Source organism: Lithobates pipiens, unplaced genomic scaffold (genome assembly GCF_037356315.1).
Source record: "Lithobates pipiens isolate NorthernLeopardFrog02 unplaced genomic scaffold, aLitPip1_a1.2 Scaffold_35, whole genome shotgun sequence".
Lineage (NCBI taxonomy): Eukaryota > Metazoa > Chordata > Amphibia > Anura > Ranidae > Lithobates > Lithobates pipiens.
The window spans coordinates 14,396,105-14,422,198 of NW_027507811.1; the positions used below are offsets into that span (position 1 = coordinate 14,396,105).

Sequence of the window (26,094 nt, forward strand, 5' to 3'; positions counted from 1 at the left end):
TTTGAGGTCACTTCCTGTGCGCCTCCCGGGCTTTTTTTTTATGCCTTTTTCCATCAGGTTGAGGTCACTTCCTGTGCACCTCCTGGGCATTTTCCCACCTTTTTCCATTAAGTCTTCTGCGCTGGTGCAGGTTGGTGCACTGAGGCGTGTTTGGCACATGCTCAGTTGGCACGGATTTCCTCTTGCGGCAATGCGCCATTGGTGCATGCCTAGTAAGCCCTGGACTCTTACAAAGGTAAGTAAGGTAGAAAGATGCAATTGGATCTACTCAGACACCACAGACAGAATTGCCCAATTGGAACATAATCCAATGACAACCAACACATAGGCCAGGAAAGTAGCTAAGCAGTCTTTAACACTATAAAACAGACAGAAAATGAGAATCAAGTTGCTCTAGTTATCAACTGCAGCCCATGTCTTGAAGGAGCTCAGAAGCACTAATAACTATGAAAGGTCCAAAATAAGTATATTCTGCCATGAAGGCACCAGGAAACACCATTACTATCGTATCAACAATTGGCTAACTGAAGACAACTTTTTGTGAAAAGTACACTAAACAGGCCAATACCAAATTAGAACATCGACATGCATGCATAAAAGGTATGAGACCTGCACACGTATCCACAGCACCTATACGGCACCAATTTTGGGATCACAGCTGAAGAACACATGGTAACTTCTGTTCTAGATCCCCAAAGGGTCATATACCAGATATTGTGTGCCCCTTGGGGATCTAGAGCTCGGTCAAACCCTTCACCAACAAATGGACCTTCATAAGTTCACAATGAACAACGACGAAGCAGGTGGCCTTGTGGCGGATCATTTCTGCAGCACAAACCCAGGGCCGGTGCTACCACTTGGCGGATTAGGCAGCCGCCTATGGCGCACTGCCACCCAGGGCCCAACCATGGCTGCTGTGTATAAAGCTCTCTGGTGTGGAGATGACAACGGCCTTGTGTGTAGAGCCGGGTGTCTCAGTCTGACAGGACAGACAAACACAATCACATTGTACAGATCAGGGCACGGCAGGTTGGAAGCAGAGGGTGTGTGTGAGTGATCGGTCCTGGTACACGTGCTATCAGCTCCAGTAATACCATTGCTGTGCAGGAGCGGCCAGTGTGTCGGCTCTCTTTATGTTTCTGTCTTCTGCTGGTGACCACCGGTGGAAAACACTGCCTATCGATCAGGCTGCTGCCCACTAGTCCATATGTATTCTCCTGGTTACTGCCGATACTAGTCTTTTTTTTTTTTTGGTTGTTTGGTTTGTACATGTTTCACGTTTGATCAGTAGGGTGTAGGTCCTCGGGCCTACAATTAACGTCTTGGGAGGGGGTAGACAAGGCCTTCTGGCTTGGTTTGCCCTCTATCATGGGGTCTCCCTTCAGGGAAGCCCCACCTAGTACTTGGGGTGGTCTGCTTAGGCAGACCTCCCAGAGAACGGGGTCTGTCTGGTTTGGACCAGTCCCTGTCTGGAGCCTAATGCCCCAGAGGATCAGGTCAAAGGTCCCTTCTCTTCGGAGGAGGACCATATGTATACCCTGTGCACTTTTTGTATCTCACTTTTTGGTGTGCAACTGGTGGAGTTTTTGGAGTGTGTTCACACACCACGGGCTTTAAAAAAATACTGCTGCTACTGGTACAGCCTGGGGGTGCAGCATTTACTAGAACTGGGCTGTATTTTCCTCCATCTCCACCTCCATCCAGCATCTGAAAGCTATCTTCTCCTCCTCTCCCTTCCACCAGCAGCTGCAGGAAGAAACTATAGCCAATCGGTTCTAGTAAATGCTGCACCTTCCTGTACACCCGCTGCTCCTATTATGAGGGGTTCCCACCATCCCTGTGTTGAATTCCTGGGTCTGTACACCTGCTGTGCCCATTATGAGGGGTTTCCACCATCCCTGTGCAGGTTTCCCGGATCTGTAAACCCGCTGTGTCAATTATGAGGGGTTCCCACCATCCCTGTGGTTAATTCCTGGGTCTGTAGACCTGCTGTGCCCATTATGAGGGGTTCCCACCATCCTTGTGCTGAGTTCCTGGGTCTGCATGCCCGATGTGCCCATTATGAGGGGTTCCCGCCATCTTTGTGCTGAGTTCCCGGGTCTGTACACCCGCTGTGCCCATTATGAGGTGTTTCCACCATCCCTGTGCTGAGTTCCCGTGTCTGTACACCCGCTGTGCCCATTATGAAGGGTTCCCTTCATCCCTATGCTGAGTTCCTTGGTCTGTGCACCCGCTGCACCCATTATGAGGGGTTCCCATCATCCTTGTGCTGAGTTCCCAGGTCTGTATACCTGCTGTGCCCATTATGAGGGGTTCCCACAATCTCTGTGCTGAGTTCCCAGGTCTGTACACCCACTGTGCCCATTATGAGGTGCTCCCACCATCCCTGTACTGAGTTCCCCATTCTGCACACCTCCTGTGCCCATTATAAAGCGTTCCCCACGATGGGCACTTATGAGGCTGTACTGATGGGCACTGATGAGGCTGCACTGATGGGCATTGATGAAGACTTATAGGTGGCACTCAGCTGATCATCAGTGCTTTGAATACCTGTGTACACATACCCTGTACAGGGCCGTCGCTACCTATAGGCAAGGTAGGCACCAGCCTAGAGCACACATCAGTCAGGCGCCCCCCCGCCACCTCCAGGCTCCTACATAAGCTGCATGCGTATCATGCACCAGACCAGTGACTGACTCCACCCCCAAAATGGTAGCAGTCTATAAAAAGGTGGGATATACACGGGCAGGCCAAAGGGGTTGGAGTCAGGGGCGGAGTCAGGGGCGGAGCCAATGGGGGCGGCAAAATGAGGTTTCGCACCAGCCCTGCACAAACCATATATATACAGTAACTGGTGAGGAACTTCAAGTCAAGGAAAGAGAGCCTAGAATGGGAACTCATAGACAAATTCAAAACTTTGGACCGGTGTCCGAATCAGGACAGTCGTTTTTTTTTGTGTCGCTATGGTTTTTATTTATTTTCAGACCTTAATGAATTTTTCGGGAACCTTTGACCAAAAGGATGGACAGGCAAGAGTTGTAAATCGTTGCTTTTATGGACATTTCAAAAGGATTGTCATTGAAGCTGAGACCTGTGCCTGGAATCCTTATCTCCGAGACAGTTACCCCAATAACACTTCTAAACTCTAAATCAATTCTTACAACAATGTTATATACAAAATCTATATAAAACTGTTTGTTTTTTCAATGTGTATATTTCGTTTCTCCTCCTTTGTGTATTAATATGTGGTTTTCAGAACCATTCATAGGAAATGTAGAAAGTTGCTTCGAAAAACTTGCATCTTTAATAACTTCCGGTACCCAATTTATTTTTATAAATTCATTTTTATTTATTATATTTTTATCTTATTTTTTACATTTTATATATATATATATATATATATATATATTTCGTTTTTAATTATATTTTATAGGTACTGTCCATTTATGCATCGCTTTACCTACATTCACATCAGTCCCTGCCCTCCAGGAGCTTACCATCGGGGGTTTCAATTATATTCTTAATACGTTTTCATTGTTTAAATTTAAACTTGAGATTTTTAGACGCAATAAAATTTGAAGAAGGTTTTATGTGTTTTTCTTATTGATTTTATGTTTTGCGCAAGGCGGTGATCCTACGTATCGTCAGTGGAGCGCAGTGACAGGAAGTGATAGGAGCCACAGACAGGAAGTGATGTCACATACATTACAGACAGGAAATTCCGGGTGAGAGGTACGTCGAGAGGAAGTAGGAGACATTGTTGGAACTGGCAGCAGAAGAGGTAATAATATCTTATTTTGTATTATTAAATCCAATAACCCCCAACCCCCCCCCCCCCCCGTCATGTCCGTCTTTTATCTACAGAAGATGCTACTACATAGATATGTAGTATGTTTATAGAACCATTTATCCAACTGTCCATCCAGGGCCTCTGGTTTATAGTCCAGATACATCCTAATTATAGAACCATTTATCCAACTGTCCATCCAGAGCCTCTGGTTTATAGACCGGATACATCCTAAATATAGAACCATTTATCCAACTGTCCATCCAGAGCCTCTGGTTTATAGACCGGATACATCCTAAATATAGAACCATTTATCCAACTGTCCATCCAGAGCCTCTGGTTTATAGACCGGATACATCCTAAATATAGAACCATTTATCCAACTGTCCATCCAGAGCCTCTGGTTTATAGACCGGATACATCCTAAATATAGAACCATTTATCCAACTGTCCATCCAGAGCCTCTGGTTTATAGACCGGATACATCCTAAATATAGAGCCATTTATCCAACTGTCCATCCAGAGCCTCTGGTTTATAGACCAGATACATCCTAAATATAGAGCCATTTATCCATCCTCCATAGAACTGTCTCGGGGTTGTTGGCTCTCATCACTGGGAGATAATGGACACCGTGTCTTCTCTGGATCAGGACATGGAGAGGAAGAAGACTGAACTACAGTACAAGTTCTATTAAAGGCAGCAGAAGGAACGAACATCCCTACAGTAAATATCATGTATAGAGGGATTGGACAGATGTTGGTGACAAAGTGTACAGTCCCCGCCCCGCCTCTTCATGGATCGAGCACCTATTCCCCTGTCTTTGTAGCTACCATATTGGACACACATCTCCTGGCCATATAGGCCGCTCACAACATTCCCGTCCAGAGGCCTTCATACTCACAATAAAGGGACGTCCACACACAAATGCATTTAGCACTTTACTGCAACTTCTTATCTTTACAATGCTTCCCTTTTGGAATCCCATGTTTTCTTCAGGTTGCGTTGATACTAGGGATGCACCGAAATTTCAGCCGCTGAAACATATCGGCCGAAAATGCCCTTTTTGGCAATTTGCCGAAAGAGAAAAACGGCCGATAATGGAGCCGAAAATGGGGCGGGGCCAGGGTAGGGGGCGGGGCTCCGTTCCCCGCCCATCATGAAAAGCTATATCAGGCTATAATGCAGGAGAGCCATCTCCACCACCTGTTTGATCACAGCGCGGGAACATCACAGCTCTTTCAAGTGGAAGTAAACCCACTTTTTTAACTTTTACCTACAGGAAAGCCTATAATAAGGCTTACCTGTAGGTAAAAAAAATATCTCCTAAACCTGTACGGTTTAGGAGATATTCCCCTCGGTATGCGCCGCTGACTGCAGCGGCGCATGCGCACAAGGGGGTTCTCTCCGTGAAAATCCGGCAGCGCTCGCCCGGCCGGATTTAAATCTCCCGCGCGCATGCGCGGGAGTGACGATATCGCGGCTCCGGCCACTCACAGCGCCGGAGCCGCGATACCCGGAAGAGACGCCGAGGGAGCATGTCGGCTTCCTCGGCGTGGATCGGGCGAGATGTCGGGGCCTCGTTCTAAGGTAAGTATTTCATAATGAGCTAGTATGCGGTGCATACTAGCTCATTATGCCTTTTGCTTTGCAGGTTTAAAAAAAAAAAAAAAAAAAATGCGGGTTTACTACCGCTTTCAGTTCAATAGCTGTGTGTTCCCGGCCGCGCGCCGTCACGTACAGCCCCTCCCCCTTGTCCGGGCACTTTGATAGACAGATCACCCGTAGGATTGGACGGATGATCTGTCTATCAAAGTGCCCTGACAAGGGGGAGGGGCTGTACGTGACGGCGCGTGGCCGGGAACACACAGCTATTGAACTGAAAGCTGTGATGTTCCCCTGCTGTGATCAAACAGGCGAGGGAGGCGACTCTCCTCTTCTCTCTTCTCTTCACAGGTTAGCTGCTATGAGGGGACACACTGGCTGCTATGAGGGGACACACTGGCTGCTATGAGGGGACACACTGGCTGCTATGAGGGGGGACACTGGCTGCTATGAGGGGAGACACTGGCTGCTATGAGGGGAGACACTGGCTGCTATGAGGGGAGACACTGGCTGCTATGAGGGGAGACACTGGCTGCTATGAGGGGACACACTGGCTGCTATGAGGGGACACACTGGCTGCTATGAGGGGACACACTGGCTGCTATGAGGGGACACACTGGCTGCTATGAGGGGACACACTGGCTGCTATGAGGGGGGACACTGGCTGCTATGAGGGGGGACACTGGCTGCTATGAGGGGACACACTGGCTGCTATGAGGGGACACAGTGGCTGCAACGGGGGGATACACTGGCTGCAACGGGGGGACATACTGGCTGCTATGAAGGGGACACACTGGCTGCTATGAGGGGGACACACTGGCTGCTATGAGGGGACACAGTGGCTGCAACGGGGGGACACACTGGCTGCTATGAGGGGGACACACTGGCTGCTATGAGGGGACACACTGGCTGCAACGGGGGACACTGGCTGGCTGCATTGTATCAATTGTATCATGTGTCATGTATCATGTGTGCAATTTCTGACCATTTCCTGTACCACGTCCGCAGTCTCTGACCATCTCCTGTACCACATCTGCAGTCTCTGACCATCTCCTGTACCACATCTGCAGTCTCTGACCATCTCCTGTACCATGCCCCCTGTCTCTCACCATCTCCTGTACCATGCCCCCTGTCTCTCACCATCTCCTGTACCATGTCCCCAGTCTCTGACCATCTCCTGTACCATGTCCCCAGTCTCTGACCACCTCCTGTACCATGTCCCCAGTCTCTGACCACCTCCTGTACCATGTCCCCAGTCTCTGACCACCTCCTGTACCATGTCCCCAGTCTCTGACCACCTCCTGTACCATGTCCCCAGTCTCTGACCACCTCCTGTACCATGTCCCCAGTCTCTGACCACCTCCTGTACCATGTCCCCAGTCTCTGACCACCTCCTGTACCATGTCCCCAGTCTCTGACCACCTCCTGTACCATGTCCCCAGTCTCTGACCACCTCCTGTACCATGTCCCCAGTCTCTGACCATCTCCTGTACCATGTCCCCAGTCTCTGACCATCTCCTGTACCATGTCCCCAGTCTCTGACCATCTCCTGTACCATGTCCCCAGTCTCTGACCACCTCCTGTACCATGTCCCCAGTCTCTGACCACCTCCTGTACCATGTCCCCAGTCTCTGACCACCTCCTGTACCATGTCCCCAGTCTCTGACCATCTCCTGTACCATGTCCCCAGTCTCTGACCATCTCCTGTACCATGTCCCCAGTCTCTGGCCATCTCCTGTACCATGTCCCCAGTCTCTGGCCATCTCCTGTACCATGTCCCCAGTCTCTGGCCATCTCCTGTACCATGTCCCCAGTCTCTGGCCATCTCCTGTACCATGTCCCCAGTCTCTGGCCATCTCCTGTACCATGTCCCCAGTCTCTGGCCATCTCCTGTACCATGTCCCCAGTCTCTGGCCATCTCCTGTACCATGTCCCCAGTCTCTGACCATCTCCTGTACCATGTCCCCAGTCTCTGGCCATCTCCTGTACCATGTCCCCAGTCTCTGGCCATCTCCTGTACCATGTCCCCAGTCTCTGACCATCTCCTGTACCATGTCCCCAGTCTCTGACCACCTCCTGTACCATGTCCCCAGTCTCTGACCACCTCCTGTATAAAAATATTTTTTAAAAACAGTAATTTTCGGTATCGGTGCTGTTTCGGTATCGGTTTCGGTTTTCGGCCTAGTGTATTTTTCATTTTCGGTATCGGTTTCGGCACCAAAAAACCCATTCGGTGCATCCCTAGTTGATGCATGAGGCCTGTAATATTATATAAAACCAATCTGAGATGTCAGAACTACGTAGGAACTCTGTTCAGACATTATTCATCCCAGTACAGTCCAGATAATTCTCAGTTTATTATCCGTCTACAGAGATTTCATTATAGATCACATCAATAAGGATGGACAGGGGCCAAAGTCACATGACTGAGAGGATATTAAACCTCACCCTGGAGATCATCTACCTGCTGACCGGAGAGGTGAGGAGGATTCTGGGAGGTCACATGACCTTATCCCTGGCTCTGTAATTAAAACACAGACCTGACAGGAGAGGTGAGGAGGATTCTGGAAATTCTGTTTAAATTAATGTTGCCTTCCACTTTGTACAGGAATATAAAGTAGTGAAGAAAACACCTGGAGAACCTTCAACAACCAGTAGCCATCTTCACGGAACGTCATTCACCACAGTGCCTTCACCTCACTGCCGGACAACAGAGAGAAAAGAGAAGAAGATTCTAGATGTCACCAACAAGATCATTGATCTGCTGACAGGAGAGGTGAGCGGTGCCGGGAATTCTGGGACATTATCCAGTAACAGACAAGGGATGTGTCTGGATGGTGACTGTATCATTGTGTGTGTCAGGTTCCTATAAGGTGTCAGGATGTCACTGTCTATTTCTCCATGGAGGAGTGGGAGTATTTAGAAGGACACAAGGATCTCTACAAGGACGTCATGATGGACAATCAGCCGCCCCTCACATCACCGGGTAAGAGGAGACTTTATTGTAAAGGAGAGAGCAGTACGGAGGCTCCACCTAGATCCCCCATCATCTGATAAACACATAGAAACAATGTATTCAGTCAGTGTGTGTGTTTCCTACAGATGGATCCAGTAATGGGAACCCACCAGAGAGATGTCCCCGTCCTCTGTATTCCCGGGATTCCACACAGGAAGATCACACCATCCCCCACCATCATCAGGTAGATGAGGAACAATCACTGATAGTACCATTACGATCTGTACATTATCTGCATTGTTACAATTGATGATGCCATTTGTATTATATATATCCAGAGTGAAAACATTAGAGATTCTAAAGTTGAGGTAAAAGAAGAGTATAAAGAGGAGTATGGTGAGGATGGGATGATGGAGGAGTCAGAATTTCCAAAAGGACACAAAGACCTGCACCAGGACAATATGGTGGATTCATCCCGCTACAGAAACCCACCAGAGAGATGCCCTCGTAATCTGTATTCCCAGGATTCCACACAGGAAGGTCACACCATCCCTCACCATCATCAGGTAGATGGGAGTGACCATGAGGCCTAAAAATGTATTCTAAGCCATGAGATGACATTCTTCTGAGTAATATCTGGGTTCTGTCATTTTTGGGGTTTAGGAAGAGGAACTGAAAGACATCAAAGTTGAGGTTAAAGAGGAAGAAGAAGAGACATTGGTGAGTGGAGATCAGAAGTCTATGGAGGAGGGGGAGATGATTATGAAAATGAAACAGGAGGAATCTTCTCTACTTATAGATACAGGTATGTAATAAACCTTAAATGCTGAAACAGCTTATATTTGTGTTGTTATTAGCAAGTGACAAATCAAAAACATAAAAGGTCCATCTCCATTCCTCAATATAACATCATGCCCCCAGCAACTGAGGGGGAGGTACTGTCCACCATATGAAATGTCCATTTCCATTCCTCTAATGTCATGTTCCCAACAAATGAGGAGGAGATACTGTACACCATATGAAAGGTCCATCTCCATTCCTCGATATAACGTCATGTTCCCAACAAATGAGGAGGAGATACTGTACACCATATGAAAGGTCCATCTCCATCTCTCAATATAACGTCAACAAAGGAGGTGGAGGTACGGGACATCACATCAATGTTCTATATCCATTCCTCAAAAGAACATCAAGGACTGAGGAAGAGATACTGTACACCATATGAAAGATCCATCTCCATTCCTCAATATAACATAATTTTCCCAACAAATGAGGAGGAGATACTGTACATCATATGAAAGGTCCATCTCCATTCCTCAATATAACGTCATGTTCCCAACAAATGAGGAGGAGATACTGTACACCATATGAAAGGTCCATCTCCATCTCTCAATATAACGTCAACAAATGAGGTGGAGGTACGGGACATCACATCAATGTTCTATATCCATTCCTCAAAAGAACATCAAGGACTGAGGAAGAGATACTGTACACCATATGAAAGATCCATCTCCATTCCTCAATATAACATAATTTTCCCAACAAATGAGGAGGAGATACTGTACATCATATCAAAGGTCCATTTCCATTCCTCAATATAATGTCAACTAATGAGGTGGAGGTACGGGACATCACATCAATGATCTATATCCATTCCTCAAAAGAACATCATTTTCCCAAGGATTGAGGAGGAGATACTGTCCACCATATGAAAGGTCCATTTCCATTCCTCTAATGCAGTAATTCTCAACTAGGGTTCCTCCAAAGGTTGCTAGGGGTTCCTTCAGCATTGGGCCATTTCTGCCTCTCGAATAAGTTCCCACCGACACCATTGATCTTTTTAGCTATCTGTAAGGAGGTAATTCTTCCCAATGACCACAAGTGTAAGGATAATTTTTCCCACTGATCATCACACTAATGTATCATGAGTTATATATTTCTATTTTTTAGCAGGGGTTCCTCATGACTCAAATTAATTCAAGGATTCCTCTGTTTTGAAAAGGTTGAGAAAGGCTGCTCTAATGTAATGTTCCGAACAAATGAGGAGGAGATACTGTACACCATATGAAAGGTCCATCTCCATTCCTCAATATAACGTCATGTTCCCAACAAATGAGGAGGAGATACTGTACACCATATGAAAGGTCCATCTCCATTCCTCAATATAACGTCATGTTCCCAACAAATGAGGAGGAGATGCTGTAGACCACGTGAAAGGTCCATCTCCATTCCTCAATATAACGTCATGTTCCCAACAAATGAGGAGAAGATACTGTACACCATATGAAAGGTCCATCTCCATTCCTCAATATAACGTCATGTTCCCAACAAATGAGGAGGAGATACTGTACACCATATGAAAGGTCCATCTCCATTCCTCAATATAACGTCATGTTCCCAACAAATGAGGAGAAGATACTGTACACCATATGAAAGGTCCATCTCCATTCCCCAATATAACGTCATGTTCCCAACAAATGAGGAGGAGATACTGTACACCATATGGAAGGTCCATCTCCATTCCTCAATATAACGTCATGTTCCCAAAAATGAGGAGGAGATACTGTACACCATATGAAAGATCCATCTCCATTCCTCAATATAACGTCATGTTCCCAACAAATGAGGAGAAGATACTGTACACCATATGAAAGGTCCATCTCCATTCCTCAATATAACGTCATGTTCCCAAAAATGAGGAGGAGATACTGTACACCATATGAAAGATCCATCTCCATTCCTCAATATAACGTCATGTTCCCAACAAATGAGGAGGAGATACTGTACACCATATGAAAGGTCCATCTCCATTCCTCAATATAACGTCATGTTCCCAACAAATGAGGAGAAGATACTGTACACCATATGAAAGGTCCATCTCCATTCCCCAATATAACGTCATGTTCCCAACAAATGAGGAGGAGATACTGTACACCATATGAAAGGTCCATCTCCATTCCTCAATATAACGTCATGTTCCCAACAAATGAGGAGGAGATACTGTACACCATATGAAAGGTCCATCTCCATTCCTCAATATAACGTCATGTTCCCAACAAATGAGGAGAAGATACTGTACACCATATGAAAGGTCCATCTCCATTCCCCAATATAACGTCATGTTCCCAACAAATGAGGAGGAGATACTGTACACCATATGGAAGGTCCATCTCCATTCCTCAATATAACGTCATGTTCCCAAAAATGAGGAGGAGATACTGTACACCATATGAAAGATCCATCTCCATTCCTCAATATAACGTCATGTTCCCAACAAATGAGGAGGAGATACTGTACACCATATGAAAGGTCCATCTCCATTCCACAATATGACGTCATGTTCCCAACAAATGAGGAGAAGATACTGTACACCATATGAAAGGTCCATCTCCATTCCTAAATATAACGTCATGTTCCCAACAAATGAGGAGGAGATACTGTACACCATATGAAAGGTCCATCTCCATTCCTCAATATAATGTCATGTTCCCAACAAATGAGGAGGAGATACTGTACACCATATGAAAGGTCCATCTCCATTCCACAATATGACGTCATGTTCCCAACAAATGAGGAGAAGATACTGTACACCATATGAAAGGTCCATCTCCATTCCTCAATATAACGTCATGTTCCCAACAAATGAGGAGGAGATACTGTACACCATATGAAAGGTCCATCTCCATTCCTCAATATAATGTCATGTTCCCAACAAATGAGGAGGAGATACTGTACACCATATGAAAGGTCCATCTCCATTCCTCAATATAATGTCATGTTCCCAACAAATGAGGAGGAGATACTGTACACCATATGAAAGGTCCATCTCCATTTCTCAATATAAGGTCAACAAATGAGGTGGAGGTACGGGACATCACATCAATGTTCTATATCCTTTCCTCAAAAGAACATAGTTTTCCCAAGGACTGAGGTGAATATACATCACATAAAAGGTCCATCTTCATTGTGCTTCCTAGAAATTATGAAGGTCTATCTCCATTCTCACAGTAAAACATGTCATCGGTGTAGAAACTCTATTACCCAGTGTAGTTGGGGTGTATTGTATCATTGATCTGGGTTGTTTTCATAGTTTAGTGTTATGACTGCTCCCAGTTTTTTCTGCCAGGTCTTTGAGAAACTTTTAATTGCTGTACCAACATAGATGACGACCTTCATTTAAGTCATGAAACCTACCTATAACATTTTTTGAATACTGTAAATTGCTTTCCAACAGATGGACACTACGCTCAGAACAGGAATATCTCTGAGGGACATTTCATTGTATCTCCAGATTATGATGCGGAAGGAAAAGCCATTACTCAGAATAGACCTTATCATTTGCAAAGATCGGTGGCTGGGGGATCGTCTGATAAATCGAATACTGTAATTCCACAAATATATCTGTACACCGGGATTTTAGGAGTATCGACCGATCGACCTAATCCCAAGGAACCTTCTTTAAGCCATGAAGGGGATCAGATAGGACAGCATTTATTGTCCTGTTCAGTGTGTGGGAAATCTTTCACTAAAAACCGAGACCTTCTTTTACACCAGAAAAGTCACAAGAGTGAGTTTCCCATCTCGTGCTCAGAGTGTGGGAAATGTTTCGCTGAGAAGGGAAACCTTCTCATGCACTGGAGAATTCACACGGGTGAACGTCCTTTTTCGTGTACGGAGTGCGGGAAAAGTTTTATTCAAAAGGGGAATCTTCTTGCACACCAGAGAATTCACACGGGCCTGCGTCCTTTTTCATGTTCAGAGTGCGGGAAATGTTTCACTACAAAAGCAGACCTTCTTAAACACCACAGAAGCCACACGGGTGAGCGTCCTTATTCCTGCTCATTGTGCGGGAAATGTTTCACTGCGAGCGGAAACCTCATTAGACACCAGAGACGTCACACGGGTGAACGCCCCTTTACGTGTCCAGAGTGTGAGAAAGGTTTCCCTGATAAAGAAAGCCTTCTTAAACACCAGAAAACTCACACAGGTTTGCGTCCTTTTTCATGTTCGGAGTGCGGGAAATGTTTCACTGCAAAAGCTGACCTCCTTCGACACCAGAGAAGTCACACGGGCGAGCGTCCTTTTTCGTGTACGGAGTGCGGAAAGTCTTTCACTACAACTGGAAGCCTTCTTGTACACCAGAGAATTCATACAGGCGAGCGCCCTTTTTCGTGTTCAGAGTGCGGGAAACCTTGCATCACAAAAGGAGACCTTCTCCAACACCAGAGGATTCACACGGGCGAGCGTCCTTTTTCTTGTTCAGAGTGCGGGAAATGTTTCACTACGAAAGGCAGCCTTCTTATACACCAGAGGAGTCACACAGGCGAGCATCCTTTCTCGTGCTCGGAGTGCGGGAAGCGTTTTAAGCAGAGAGGAAATTTTCTTAGGCACCAGAGAAGTCACATAGGCGATCGTCCTTTCTCGTGCTCGGTGTGCGGGAAAAGTTTCAAACAGAAAGGAAATTTTCTTAAACACCAGAGAGCTCACACAGACGAGCGTCCTTATTCAATTAGTGCTGATCCCACGCTCGCACATGGCTCCATAGAACCAATTTAATGAGCAAGTATGGCAATACGTAGACGACGTCTCTTTTTATAGGTTGCCGTATGTCATTGCTCTTCCTTTGTTTTCCTGACGTGGATGGGTTTTCATTGGTCCAATCAATGTATAATTATAACTGACATTTTTTTTTTGTAGTTGGCCAATGTGAGGATTAGACTTGAAGCAGCCATACAAAGTCCAATTTTGTGTTTGTTTTAGAATAGAAAACACGTAGCAACAGGCTTCCGGACGCAAAGATAAAGCAAGCGTTTGCTCCACCGAGCCTTGTTTATTCCAGGTTGTGAACAAAAGTCCCTTGTTTTGGGTAAAGTTCCTTTTTTAGAACGTCAGCGGTCCATTCACAAGATCCTTTCCCACCGTAAAACGTTCAGTGAGCCTTTAGCTCTCCAGGCCACCATGTCTCTTTTGACCTACAGCATGGACCAGCGGTGGTAATTGCGAAAACCTGTGGGAAAGACCAAAACCTGGTCCATGGGTTTGAGAATACACTATATCGCCAAAAGTTTTGGGGCGCCTGCCTTTACACACGCATGAACTTTAATGGCATCCCAGTCTTAGTCCGTAGGGTTCAATATTGAGTTGGCCCCACCGTTTTTGCTGCTAGAACAGCTTCCACTCTTCTGGGAAGGCCGTCCACAAGGTTGAGGAGTGTGTCTGAGAATGTTTGACTGTTCTTCCAGCGGTCCATTCACAACATCCTTTCCCACCGGAGAACGTTCAGCGAGCCTTTAGCTCTCCAGGCCACCATGTCTCTTTTGACCTACAGCATGGACCAGCGGTGGTAATTGCGGAAACCTGTGGGAAAGACCAAAACCTGGTCCATGGGTTTGAGAATACACTATATCGCCAAAAGTTTTGGGGCGCCTGCTTTTACACGCGCATGAACTTTAATGGCATCCCAGTCTTAGTCCGTAGGGTTCAATATTGAGTTGGCCCCACCGTTTTTGCTGCTAGAACAGCTTCCACTCTTCTGGGAAGGCCGTCCACAAGGTTGAGGAGTGTGTCTATGAGAATGTTTGACCGTTTCTTCCAGCGGTCCATTCACAAGATCCTTTCCCACCGAAGAACTTCAGCAAGCCTTTAACTCTCCAGGCCGCCATGTCTCTTTGACCTACAGCATGGACCAGCGGTGGTAATTGCGAAAACCTGTGGGAAAGACCAAAACCTGGTCCATGGGTTTGAGAATACACCATATCGCCAAAAGTTTTGGGGTGCCTGCCTTTACACGCGCATGAACTTTAATGGCATCCCAGTCTTAGTCCGTAGGGTTCAATATTGAGTTGGCCCCACCGTTTTTGCTGCTAGAACAGCTTCCACTCTTCTGGGAAGGCCGTCCACAAGGTTGAGGAGTGTGTCTGAGAATGTTTGACTGTTCTTCCAGCGGTCCATTCACAACATCCTTTCCCACCGGAGAACGTTCAGCGAGCCTTTAGCTCTCCAGGCCGCCATGTTTCTTTTGACCTACAGCATGGATAAGCGGTGGTAATTCCGGAAAACCTGTGGGAAAGACCAAAACCTGGTCCATGGGTTTGAGAATACACTTGCCATAAGTATTGGGGTGCCTGCCTTTACACGCCCATGAACTTTAATGGCGTCCCAGTCTTAGTCCGTAGGGTTCAATATTGAGTTGGCCCCACCGTTTTTGCTGCTAGAACAGCTTCCACTCTTCTGGGAAGGCCATCCACAAGGTTTAGGAGTGTGTCTATGAGAATGTTTGACCGTTCTTCCAGAAGAGCATTTGTGAGGTCAGCCAATGATGTTGGAACGAGAAGGCCTGGCCCAGAGGTGTTCTATTGGGTTGAGGTCTGGCCAGTCAAGTTCCTCCACCCCAAACTTGCTCATCCGTATATATCCCACCCAAATCTCTTTAAGGGTCACCAATGAAAACCAGCCACCCTGGTACAAGACTTCTACAAGTATGAGCTAAGGAACTTTATTTCTTTACCATCTGGGACTTTCTTGCTTCATCTTAATACGAATATTGAAGTAGTCATGGGGCTACCTACCTCCCATCTCCAGGATTTGATTTAGATTCAAGCTTCGTTTAGCTGTGTGGTAAATTATTCATTTTGGTTTTGTAAAATAAACCGTAAAGTTCTTCACTGAGTCCTGTGTTTTATTTTTTTTATTTTTTTATTTTAACAAATGACCCTAATTTTCAGATGATTGGTGATTGGATGTGCTCAGATCATAGAGTCCTCCTTTGGTATTGTATTGTACCATGGGCCAATTCAGGCGGGAGATCCTTTAAGTCTTTTCCCCGCAATCTTCTGGGCTCCCGCTCATGCCCAGGAGGTAGAAATTGCCCTCCTCCCACCCCTGGTGCTCAGAAAGACCACATCTGATGAGACAGCAGTGACTGGGCATGACAGGTCTTCCTAAGTAGTGATGGCCGAACGGTTCGCCCGGCGGTCGTTTCGCGGCGAATTTCCGACATTCGCGGTCCGCACGTTCGAACGCCTTTTTCCGTCGTTCGCCGCGGCGGACTTACGTGTTTAATGTATACAAGAACTTTAACCTTTGGTGACACGTTTATCATGTGATACAGGACAGCCAATTGAGACATGACAGCACATGGACACTTGTACATTCCCCCTAACCTATAAATACACCCGATCCGGTGGCCATTTTACATTCTTTCTTCTGTTAAGATAGGGACAGGTTCCTGTGTGGAGTAGGGAGAGATAAACCACTAGCTATTTGGTACACAAAAGTTCTTTTCAGGACTGGTATAGGTGTTAGGTGTTGATAGGTTTGCTGTGCTGCTGATTCTTGCAGCAGCCTGAGTGTCTTTTGTTAGTTTAGAGAAAGGGAAAGGACGGTGTATGCTACAGGGACAGCCAGATTAGTCTTTCATCATCATCATCATCATCATCATCATTAGCTGTTACTATCAAGGTCCACAAAAGAGCTGTTCCAGTAACCACTAATCGTTCTCTTTTTTTGCCAATTTGTATAGGGACAGGAAGGAAGCAGTGTTGTCAGGCAGTGAGGGTAATTTTAAAGACTTGCTGTTATTATTAGTTCCACAAAGGTTCTTTTCAGGACTGGTATCAGTGGTACAGTAATAGGCTTGTACATGTATAATATTCTTTCTTCCAAATATAGAAAGGATATTATACTTGACTGCTGCCCTTCTGCTGCAGTCTGCTAAACATTCACAACTCACTTGTTCCACAAAAGTTCTTATAAGGACTGGTAACTTGGTATAGGGTGCTACGGTACATAGGCTTGAGTGCGGTACAGTCTGCTGTTCTGTAAGGACCGCTATCGGTCCACAATAGATAGGGTTGACGTGCACCACTGCTGACCGCTCACCTATACTGCAGCAGTCCTTCAGCGGTATAGGGACTGACGTACAGTCTGCTAATCACTAACACACAACCTGCTTGTTCCACAAAAGTTCTTATAAGGACTGGTAACTTGGTATAGGGTGCTACGGTACATAGGCTTGAGTGCGGTACAGTCTGCTGTTCTGTAAGGACCGCTATCGGTCCACAATAGATAGGGTTGACGTGCACCACTGCTGACCGCTGCCCTATACTGCAGCAGTCCTTCAGCGGTATAGGGACTGACGTACAGTCTGCTAAACACTAATACACAACCTGCTTGGTCCACAAAAGTTCTTATAAGGACTGGTAACTTGGTATAGGGTGCTACGGTACATAGGCTTGAGTGCGGTACAGTCTGCTGTTCTGTAAGGACCGCTATCGGTCCACAATAGATAGGGTTGACGTGCACCACTGCTGACCGCTCACCTATACTGCAGCAGTCCTTCAGCGGTATAGGGACTGACGTACAGTCTGCTAATCACTAACACACAACCTGCTTGTTCCACAAAAGTTCTTATAAGGACTGGTAACTTGGTATAGGGTGCTACGGTACATAGGCTTGAGTGCGGTACAGTCTGCTGTTCTGTAAGGACCGCTATCGGTCCACAATAGATAGGGTTGACGTGCACCACTGCTGACCGCTGCCCTATACTGCAGCAGTCCTTCAGCGGTATAGGGACTGACGTACAGTCTGCTAAACACTAATACACAACCTGCTTGGTCCACAAAAGTTCTTATAAGGACTGGTAACTTGGTATAGGGTGCTACGGTACATAGGCTTGAGTGCGGTACAGTCTGCTGTTCTGTAAGGACCGCTATCGGTCCACAATAGATAGGGTTGACGTGCACCACTGCTGACCGCTGCCCTATACTGCAGCAGTCCTTCAGCGGTATAGGGACTGACGTACAGTCTGCTAAACACTAATACACAACCTGCTTGGTCCACAAAAGTTCTTATAAGGACTGGTAACTTGGTATAGGGTGCTACGGTACATAGGCTTGAGTGCGGTACAGTCTGCTGTTCTGTAAGGACCGCTATCGGTCCACAATAGATAGGGTTGACGTGCACCACTGCTGACCGCTCACCTATACTGCAGCAGTCCTTCAGCGGTATAGGGACTGACGTACAGTCTGCTAATCACTAACACACAACCTGCTTGTTCCACAAAAGTTCTTATAAGGACTGGTAACTTGGTATAGGGTGCTACGGTACATAGGCTTGAGTGCGGTACAGTCTGCTGTTCTGTAAGGACCGCTATCGGTCCACAATAGATAGGGTTGACGTGCACCACTGCTGACCGCTGCCCTATACTGCAGCAGTCCTTCAGCGGTATAGGGACTGACGTACAGTCTGCTAAACACTAATACACAACCTGCTTGGTCCACAAAAGTTCTTATAAGGACTGGTAACTTGGTATAGGGTGCTACGGTACATAGGCTTGAGTGCGGTACAGTCTGCTGTTCTGTAAGGACCGCTATCGGTCCACAATAGATAGGGTTGACGTGCACCACTGCTGACCGCTGCCCTATACTGCAGCAGTCCTTCAGCGGTATAGGGACTGACGTACAGTCTGCTAAACACTAATACACAACCTGCTTGGTCCACAAAAGTTCTTATAAGGACTGGTAACTTGGTATAGGGTGCTACGGTACATAGGCTTGAGTGCGGTACAGTCTGCTGTTCTGTAAGGACCGCTATCGGTCCACAATAGATAGGGTTGACGTGCACCACTGCTGACCGCTCACCTATACTGCAGCAGTCCTTCAGCGGTATAGGGACTGACGTACAGTCTGCTAATCACTAACACACAACCTGCTTGTTCCACAAAAGTTCTTATAAGGACTGGTAACTTGGTATAGGGTGCTACGGTACATAGGCTTGAGTGCGGTACAGTCTGCTGTTCTGTAAGGACCGCTATCGGTCCACAATAGATAGGGTTGACGTGCACCACTGCTGACCGCTGCCCTATACTGCAGCAGTCCTTCAGCGGTATAGGGACTGACGTACAGTCTGCTAAACACTAATACACAACCTGCTTGGTCCACAAAAGTTCTTATAAGGACTGGTAACTTGGTATAGGGTGCTACGGTACATAGGCTTGAGTGCGGTACAGTCTGCTGTTCTGTAAGGACCGCTATCGGTCCACAATAGATAGGGTTGACGTGCACCACTGCTGACCGCTGCCCTATACTGCAGCAGTCCTTCAGCGGTATAGGGACTGACGTACAGTCTGCTAAACACTAATACACAACCTGCTTGGTCCACAAAAGTTCTTATAAGGACTGGTAACTTGGTATAGGGTGCTACGGTACATAGGCTTGAGTGCGGTACAGTCTGCTGTTCTGTAAGGACCGCTATCGGTCCACAATAGATAGGGTTGACGTGCACCACTGCTGACCGCTCACCTATACTGCAGCAGTCCTTCAGCGGTATAGGGACTGACGTACAGTCTGCTAATCACTAACACACAACCTGCTTGTTCCACAAAAGTTCTTATAAGGACTGGTAACTTGGTATAGGGTGCTACGGTACATAGGCTTGAGTGCGGTACAGTCTGCTGTTCTGTAAGGACCGCTATCGGTCCACAATAGATAGGGTTGACGTGCACCACTGCTGACCGCTGCCCTATACTGCAGCAGTCCTTCAGCGGTATAGGGACTGACGTACAGTCTGCTAAACACTAATACACAACCTGCTTGGTCCACAAAAGTTCTTATAAGGACTGGTAACTTGGTATAGGGTGCTACGGTACATAGGCTTGAGTGCGGTACAGTCTGCTGTTCTGTAAGGACCGCTATCGGTCCACAATAGATAGGGTTGACGTGCACCACTGCTGACCGCTGCCCTATACTGCAGCAGTCCTTCAGCGGTATAGGGACTGACGTACAGTCTGCTAAACACTAATACACAACCTGCTTGGTCCACAAAAGTTCTTATAAGGACTGGTAACTTGGTATAGGGTGCTACGGTACATAGGCTTGAGTGCGGTACAGTCTGCTGTTCTGTAAGGACCGCTATAGGTCCACAATAGATAGGGTTGACGTGCACCACTGCTGACCGCTCACCTATACTGCAGCAGTCCTTCAGCGGTATAGGGACTAAGAGTTTTGTCACAGGGTCATTTAAAAAATGACATGCAGAGGAAGAGGCAGGCCCTTCCGCAGGGGTGGTAGGGGTAGGGCAGGAGCAACAGGCTTGAGCCAAAGTGGGAAGTTGCAGAAGGTGCGTTCAATTACTTTAAAGGATGCACCAGACTTGGTTGAGTGGCTCGCTCAGCCTTACTCTTCTGCACCCTCCTCATCCTCTCGATCTGCACCCTCTTCTTCACTCTCTGCTATGTGCACCCCCAAAGACACTACCACCAACAACACGACCACCACCACCACCACCACATACCTTCCGCTTGAGTCACTGGAATTATTTTCCGATCCATATCAAGAGGACATTTCTGATGCGCAGCCACTCTTGGTATTGGATCAGGAAGAGGAGGTAGCAACAAGCGCTACTCAGCAGTCTGACGCCAGTACCCAGATCAGCCCAAGGAGGAGGTTGGTCCCCGGTGTTGCTGCCTACTCTACTTATAGCGGTGGGGAAGGTGACGTTGATGATGACGTGTCTAGTGATGTCACGTGGGTGCCCACAAGAGAGGAAGAGGAGGGGAGTTCAGAGGGAGATATGGACCAGCAGATAGGGAGGAGAAGCAGCAATGACTTACATTGCACAGCAGGGACAAAGCAGACTGCAAATGTATCAGGAGCGAGTCATCGACCATGTACGGTCACATCTGGCGCTCCCAGGACACCGGCACATGGCTCCGCAGTGTGGGCTTTTTTTAACGTGTCCGCTGCTGACAATAGCGTTGCCATCTGCAATCTTTGCAGTCAACGCGTTAGTCGCGGTAAGCCCAATACTCACCTAGGGACGACCGCCTTAAGAAGGCACATGAGCAGCCATCACCGAGCCCAGTGGGAGCAACGGAACACACAAAGCCACACTGCAGGCTCTCACCGTCCAGCCTCGTCTTCTACTTCTCCTTCTCCTCTCTCCTCACAATTGTCCTCCACTCCACCTTCCATCACGCCAAGCTCACATTTTTCTGCAAAAAGGCAGGCTTCCGTGGGCCTAATGTTTGAGCGTAAAAAAATGATGACGCCGGATAACCCTCTTGCCCAACGGTTGGCGGCTGGCTTGTCAGAACTCATAGCCCGCCAACTACTGCCATATAAACTGGTGGACTCGGAGGCCTTTCGCAAATTTGTGGCCATTGGAACACCACAATGGAAGGTCCCAGGAAGGAAGTATTTCTCAGAGAAGGGCATCCCAGAGCTATATGGCCATGTTCAGCGGCAAGTGAATGTATCTCTGGCACACAGTGTCGGTGCCAAGATACATCTGACCACAGACACGTGGTCTAGCAAACACGGGCAGGGAAGGTATATCAGTTTTACTGCCCACTGGGTGAACCTTCTGACGGCCGTCAAGCATGTAACCCGTGGCACCCGTGTAGATTTGGTTTTACCGCCACGGATTGCATGCAGGCCTGACTCTTCTTCTCCTCCTCCTACTCCATCCTCCTCCCTCTCCTCCTCAGCTGCCTCCTCCTTTTCCGCTGCTAGCGTCTCTTCCACTGCACCGCCCAAGCTCCCCAGAACCTATTCCACATGCCAGGTGAGACGTTGCCATGCCGTGCTGCGTCTGTTGTGCCTGGAAGCAAAGAGCCACACTGGCCCGGCACTCCTTTCAGCTTTGCGTTCACAGGCAGATGAGTGGCTAACACCGCTCAATTTGACAGTTGGTAAAGTGGTGTGTGACAACGGTGCCAATCTGCTTAGCGCATTGAAACAGGGCAAAATCACGCACGTGCCGTGCATGGCACACGTCTTAAACTTGGTCGTGCAGCGATTCCTTGTCAAATACCCTGGGGTCCAGGACATCTTGCGGCAGGCAAGGAAAATCTCGGCCCATTTCAGAAGATCTTACACGGCCATGGCTCGCCTTGCTGACATTCAGCGGCGACACCATCTGCCGGTCAGACGTCTTATTTGCGATTGCCCGACGCGATGGAACTCAACCTTCTATATGCTTGATAGGCTGCTCCAGCAGAAACGTGCAGTTAACGTCTACCTGTATGAACTCTGCGAAAGAAACGGTTCTGGGGAGCTGGGTTTTTTTTCACCGCGCCAGTGGCTGCTCATGCGCGACACATGCAGACTTCTGCGGCCATTTGAGGAGATCACCAAACTGGTCAGTCGCAGCCATGGCGCCATCAGTGACATGGTACCTTATGCCTTCTTTCTGGAGCGTGCATTGCGTCGTGTCATTGATCAGGCTGTGGAGGAGCAGGAGCGGGAAGATGAGGAAGTCGCAATGCTGGATGAATTCCCAGGGGGGGCTACTCTATCTGAGACAAGTCAACAACAGGAGTCTGATGAGGAGTCAGAGGAGGATGGTGCCGGGGCGGATGAGCAGGAGCAAGAAGAGCATGCTTTAAACCTTTCTGGGATCCCTGTTGTGCGAGGATGGGGAGAGGAGAATGAAGAGGACGACATTATCCTGGATGATGAGCAGGAGCCAGGCCACCACACCGCTTCCACTTTAGTGCAAATGGGGGCCTTCATGCTCCAGTGTTTTAATAGGGACCCCCGTATAAAAAGCATGAGGGTCAAGGACCAGTACTGGGTGGCAACGTACTTAGACCCCCGGTACAAACACAAAATGGCGGAAATGTTACCGCCGTCGCAGAGGGCTGTCAGAATGCAGCACTTCCAGGCCTTGCTTCGAGAAATGCTGCATTCTGCTTTTGCGTGCGCTGGCAGAGGAGCAATTCCCACTCCCAGAGAAGGATTTGCGGGTACCAATCCAACAGCGCCTGCAAGAAGAGGCCGGTTTGAAGATGTGTTGGTGACTTCGGATATGAGGTCATTCTTTCAGCCGACCCATCGACAGGTGTCATCCGGATCCAGCATCAGGGAACGCCTAGACCGTCAGGTGTCCGACTACATTGGGTTAACGGCCGATGTGGACGCTCTGAGGAGTGATGAACCCCTAGACTACTGGGTGGGCAGGCTTGACCTCTGGCCAGAGCTTGCCCAATTTGCAATCGAACTGTTGGCTTGCCCCTCATCCAGTGTCCTGTCCGAAAGGACGTTCAGCGCAGCAGGGGGGATTGTGACCGATAAGCGTACTCGCCTAGCTCACCACAGTGTTAACTACCTCACATTTCTAAAAATGAATGAGGCATGGATCTCGGAGGAATTCAACACATGTGATCAGTAGACCATGTATATGTCTATAAACAATTTTTGGAATCAAGCACACAGACCTTCTTAATTCATTTGGCTCACTTCCCTGACCCAAAAAAGCACACCGTACTATATGCCCCTACCCTCCTCTTTGAAGAGGTTGAGCGGTGTCATATTTCTACTGGGGCTGCTTATTATGAGGGGTTCCCACCATCCCTGTGCTGTGCTGACTTCCTCCTGGGTGTTCTTATTATGAGGGGCTCCCACCATCCCTGTGCTGTGCTGACTTCCTCCTGGGGGTTCTTATTATGAGGGGATCACACCATCCCTGTGCTGTGCTGACTTCCTCCTGGGGCTGCTTACGGTGCTGCTGTCAGCGCTGTATGTCACGGAGCTGCTGTCAGCGCTGTATGTCACGGAGCTGCTGTCAGCGCTGTATGTCACGGAGCTGCTGTCAGCGCTGTATGTCACGGAGCTGCTGTCAGCGCTGTATGTCACGGAGCTGCTGTCAGCGCTGTATGTCACGGAGCTGCTGTCAGCGCTGTATGTCACGGAGCTGCTGTCAGCGCTGTATGTCACGGAGCTGCTGTCAGCGCTGTATGTCACGGAGCTGCTGTCAGCGCTGTATGTCACGGTGCTGCTGTCAGCGCTGTATGTCACGGAGCTGCTGTCAGCGCTGTATGTCACGGAGCTGCTGTCAGTGCTGTATGTCACGGAGCTGCTGTCAGCGCTGTATGTCACGGAGCTGCTGTCAGCGCTGTATGTCACGGAGCTGCTGTCAGCGCTGTATGTCACGGTGCTGCTGTCAGCGCTGTATGTCACGGAGCTGCTGTCAGCGCTGTATGTCACGGAGCTGCTGTCAGCGCTGTATGTCACGGAGCTGCTGTCAGCGCTGTATGTCACGGAGCTGCTGTCAGCGCTGTATGTCACGGAGCTGCTGTCAGCGCTGTATGTCACGGTGCTGATGTCAGTGCTCTGTATTACGGTGCTGCTGTCAGTGCTCTGTATCTCCTGCACCCTCTTGTTTGCCTACCCTGGTCCCTGACCTTCCCTCTCCTCCATTGCCTTCATTAGCTCCATAGTCCTGAATTGTCAGAACAATTTCCCAAATAAAAAAAAAATGCTTGTAGTTATCGATCCCAAATTCACCTCATACATGTATTATGCTATTGTCCAGGTGGTGGGACTACGTGCTACCCCCTAATAATTACCCCGTGGCCGCAAATTCGACCTAAAGGTTTGCGAAATTCGCCTCCCATTGAAGTCAATGGAGCCCGCGGCGAACGGTCGTTTTCGCGAACGTTTGTGTCCGTTCGCGTTTCGCGTTCGCGAAACGTCCCGTCGGAAGTTCGTCCATCACTATTCCTAAGTTAAAGTAGAACAACAATAGGCAAAACAACTTTTTTTTGTTCCATTTTGGATAGAGTAAGGAAGTGTTATAACCCCTGTTGGTTAATTATTTTTATTTTTTTGCCATACCTTCACTTCCTGTCCCATAGGCAAAATAGGAAGTGAGAGGAGATCATTGCAAATTAAGGGAATTCCTTGGGGACCCCAAGGCCACCAGAACTAGTGTCCCCATTGGAAGATTTCCCCTCTATTACTTTTCTGGGGACAAACCAAATTTTGTGATTTTATGAATTTTTGGGATTTTTAAAAGTATTGAAAGCTTTCACTTTCAATACTTTTCGTAAACAGGACAAATAGAGAGGGTGAATCTCCGAAACGGGGGCACAGACAGCAATAAAAACCCGACATCCCACTCTATCCAAAACAAAGTTTTAGTTATACTTTAATCCAGGTGTGCGGAGGGATGCCTAGTAGGAGCACAAGAGAACTCCCTTCCAAGTCCCAATCCCTACATACAGTACTGTGCCAGCTGTGCCAAGGGTGCCATGCCTGAAGTGGGGTGGTCTTGTGCATGTAGTTCTTAGCCTGTGCATCTGGAGCCGAGACTGTGGAGGGATCTCTTCAGCTGCTCAACTGGACTACCAGACTTTTCCCACCTCACTGCGAAGGAGTGTTGCCCACTGTCATACCCTCCACACTCCTCCTGTACATACTGCCCACTAACATACCCTCCACACTCCTATCCTGTACATAATGCCCACTGTCATACTCTCCACATTCCTCCTGTACATACCGCCCACTGTTATACCCTCCACACTCCTCTCCTGTACATAGTGCCCACTGACATACCCTCCACACTCTTCTCCTGTACATAATGCCCACTTTCATACCCTCCACACTCCTCTCCTGTACATAATGCCCACTGTCATACCCTCCACACTTCTCTCCTGTACATAATGCCCACTGCCATACCCTCCACACTCCTCTCCTGTATATAATGCCCACTGTCATACCCTCCACACTCCTCTCCTGTACATAATGCCCACTGTCATACCCTCCACACTTCTCTCCTGTACATACTGCCCACTGTCATACCCTCCATACTCCTCTCCTGTACATAATGCCCACTGTCATACCCTCCACACTCCTCTCCTGTACATAATGCCCACTGTCATACCCGCCACACTTCTCTCCTGTACATAATGCCCACTGTCATATCTCCACACTGCTCTCCTGTACATACTGCCCACTGTCACACCCT

General features: G+C 47.8%; 2 protein-coding genes across 2 annotated transcripts in view; both read left to right on the forward strand.

Moving 5' to 3' along the window:
- Window positions 1–26,094, forward strand: part of LOC143955506 (uncharacterized) — a 106,639-nt gene that overhangs the window by 44,953 nt on the left and 35,592 nt on the right. The gene's annotated exons all lie outside the window — the stretch shown is intronic.
- On the forward strand, window positions 3,661–16,014 carry LOC143955387 (uncharacterized). The gene is made up of 8 exons (XM_077465446.1): window positions 3,661–3,781; window positions 7,763–7,869; window positions 7,999–8,166; window positions 8,253–8,441; window positions 8,495–8,590; window positions 8,685–8,912; window positions 9,010–9,151; window positions 12,581–16,014. Exons 2-8 carry the CDS (start codon window positions 7,792–7,794, stop codon window positions 13,900–13,902), a joined length of 2,223 nt encoding a protein of 740 aa, XP_077321572.1. The 5' UTR covers window positions 3,661–3,781; window positions 7,763–7,791; the 3' UTR covers window positions 13,903–16,014.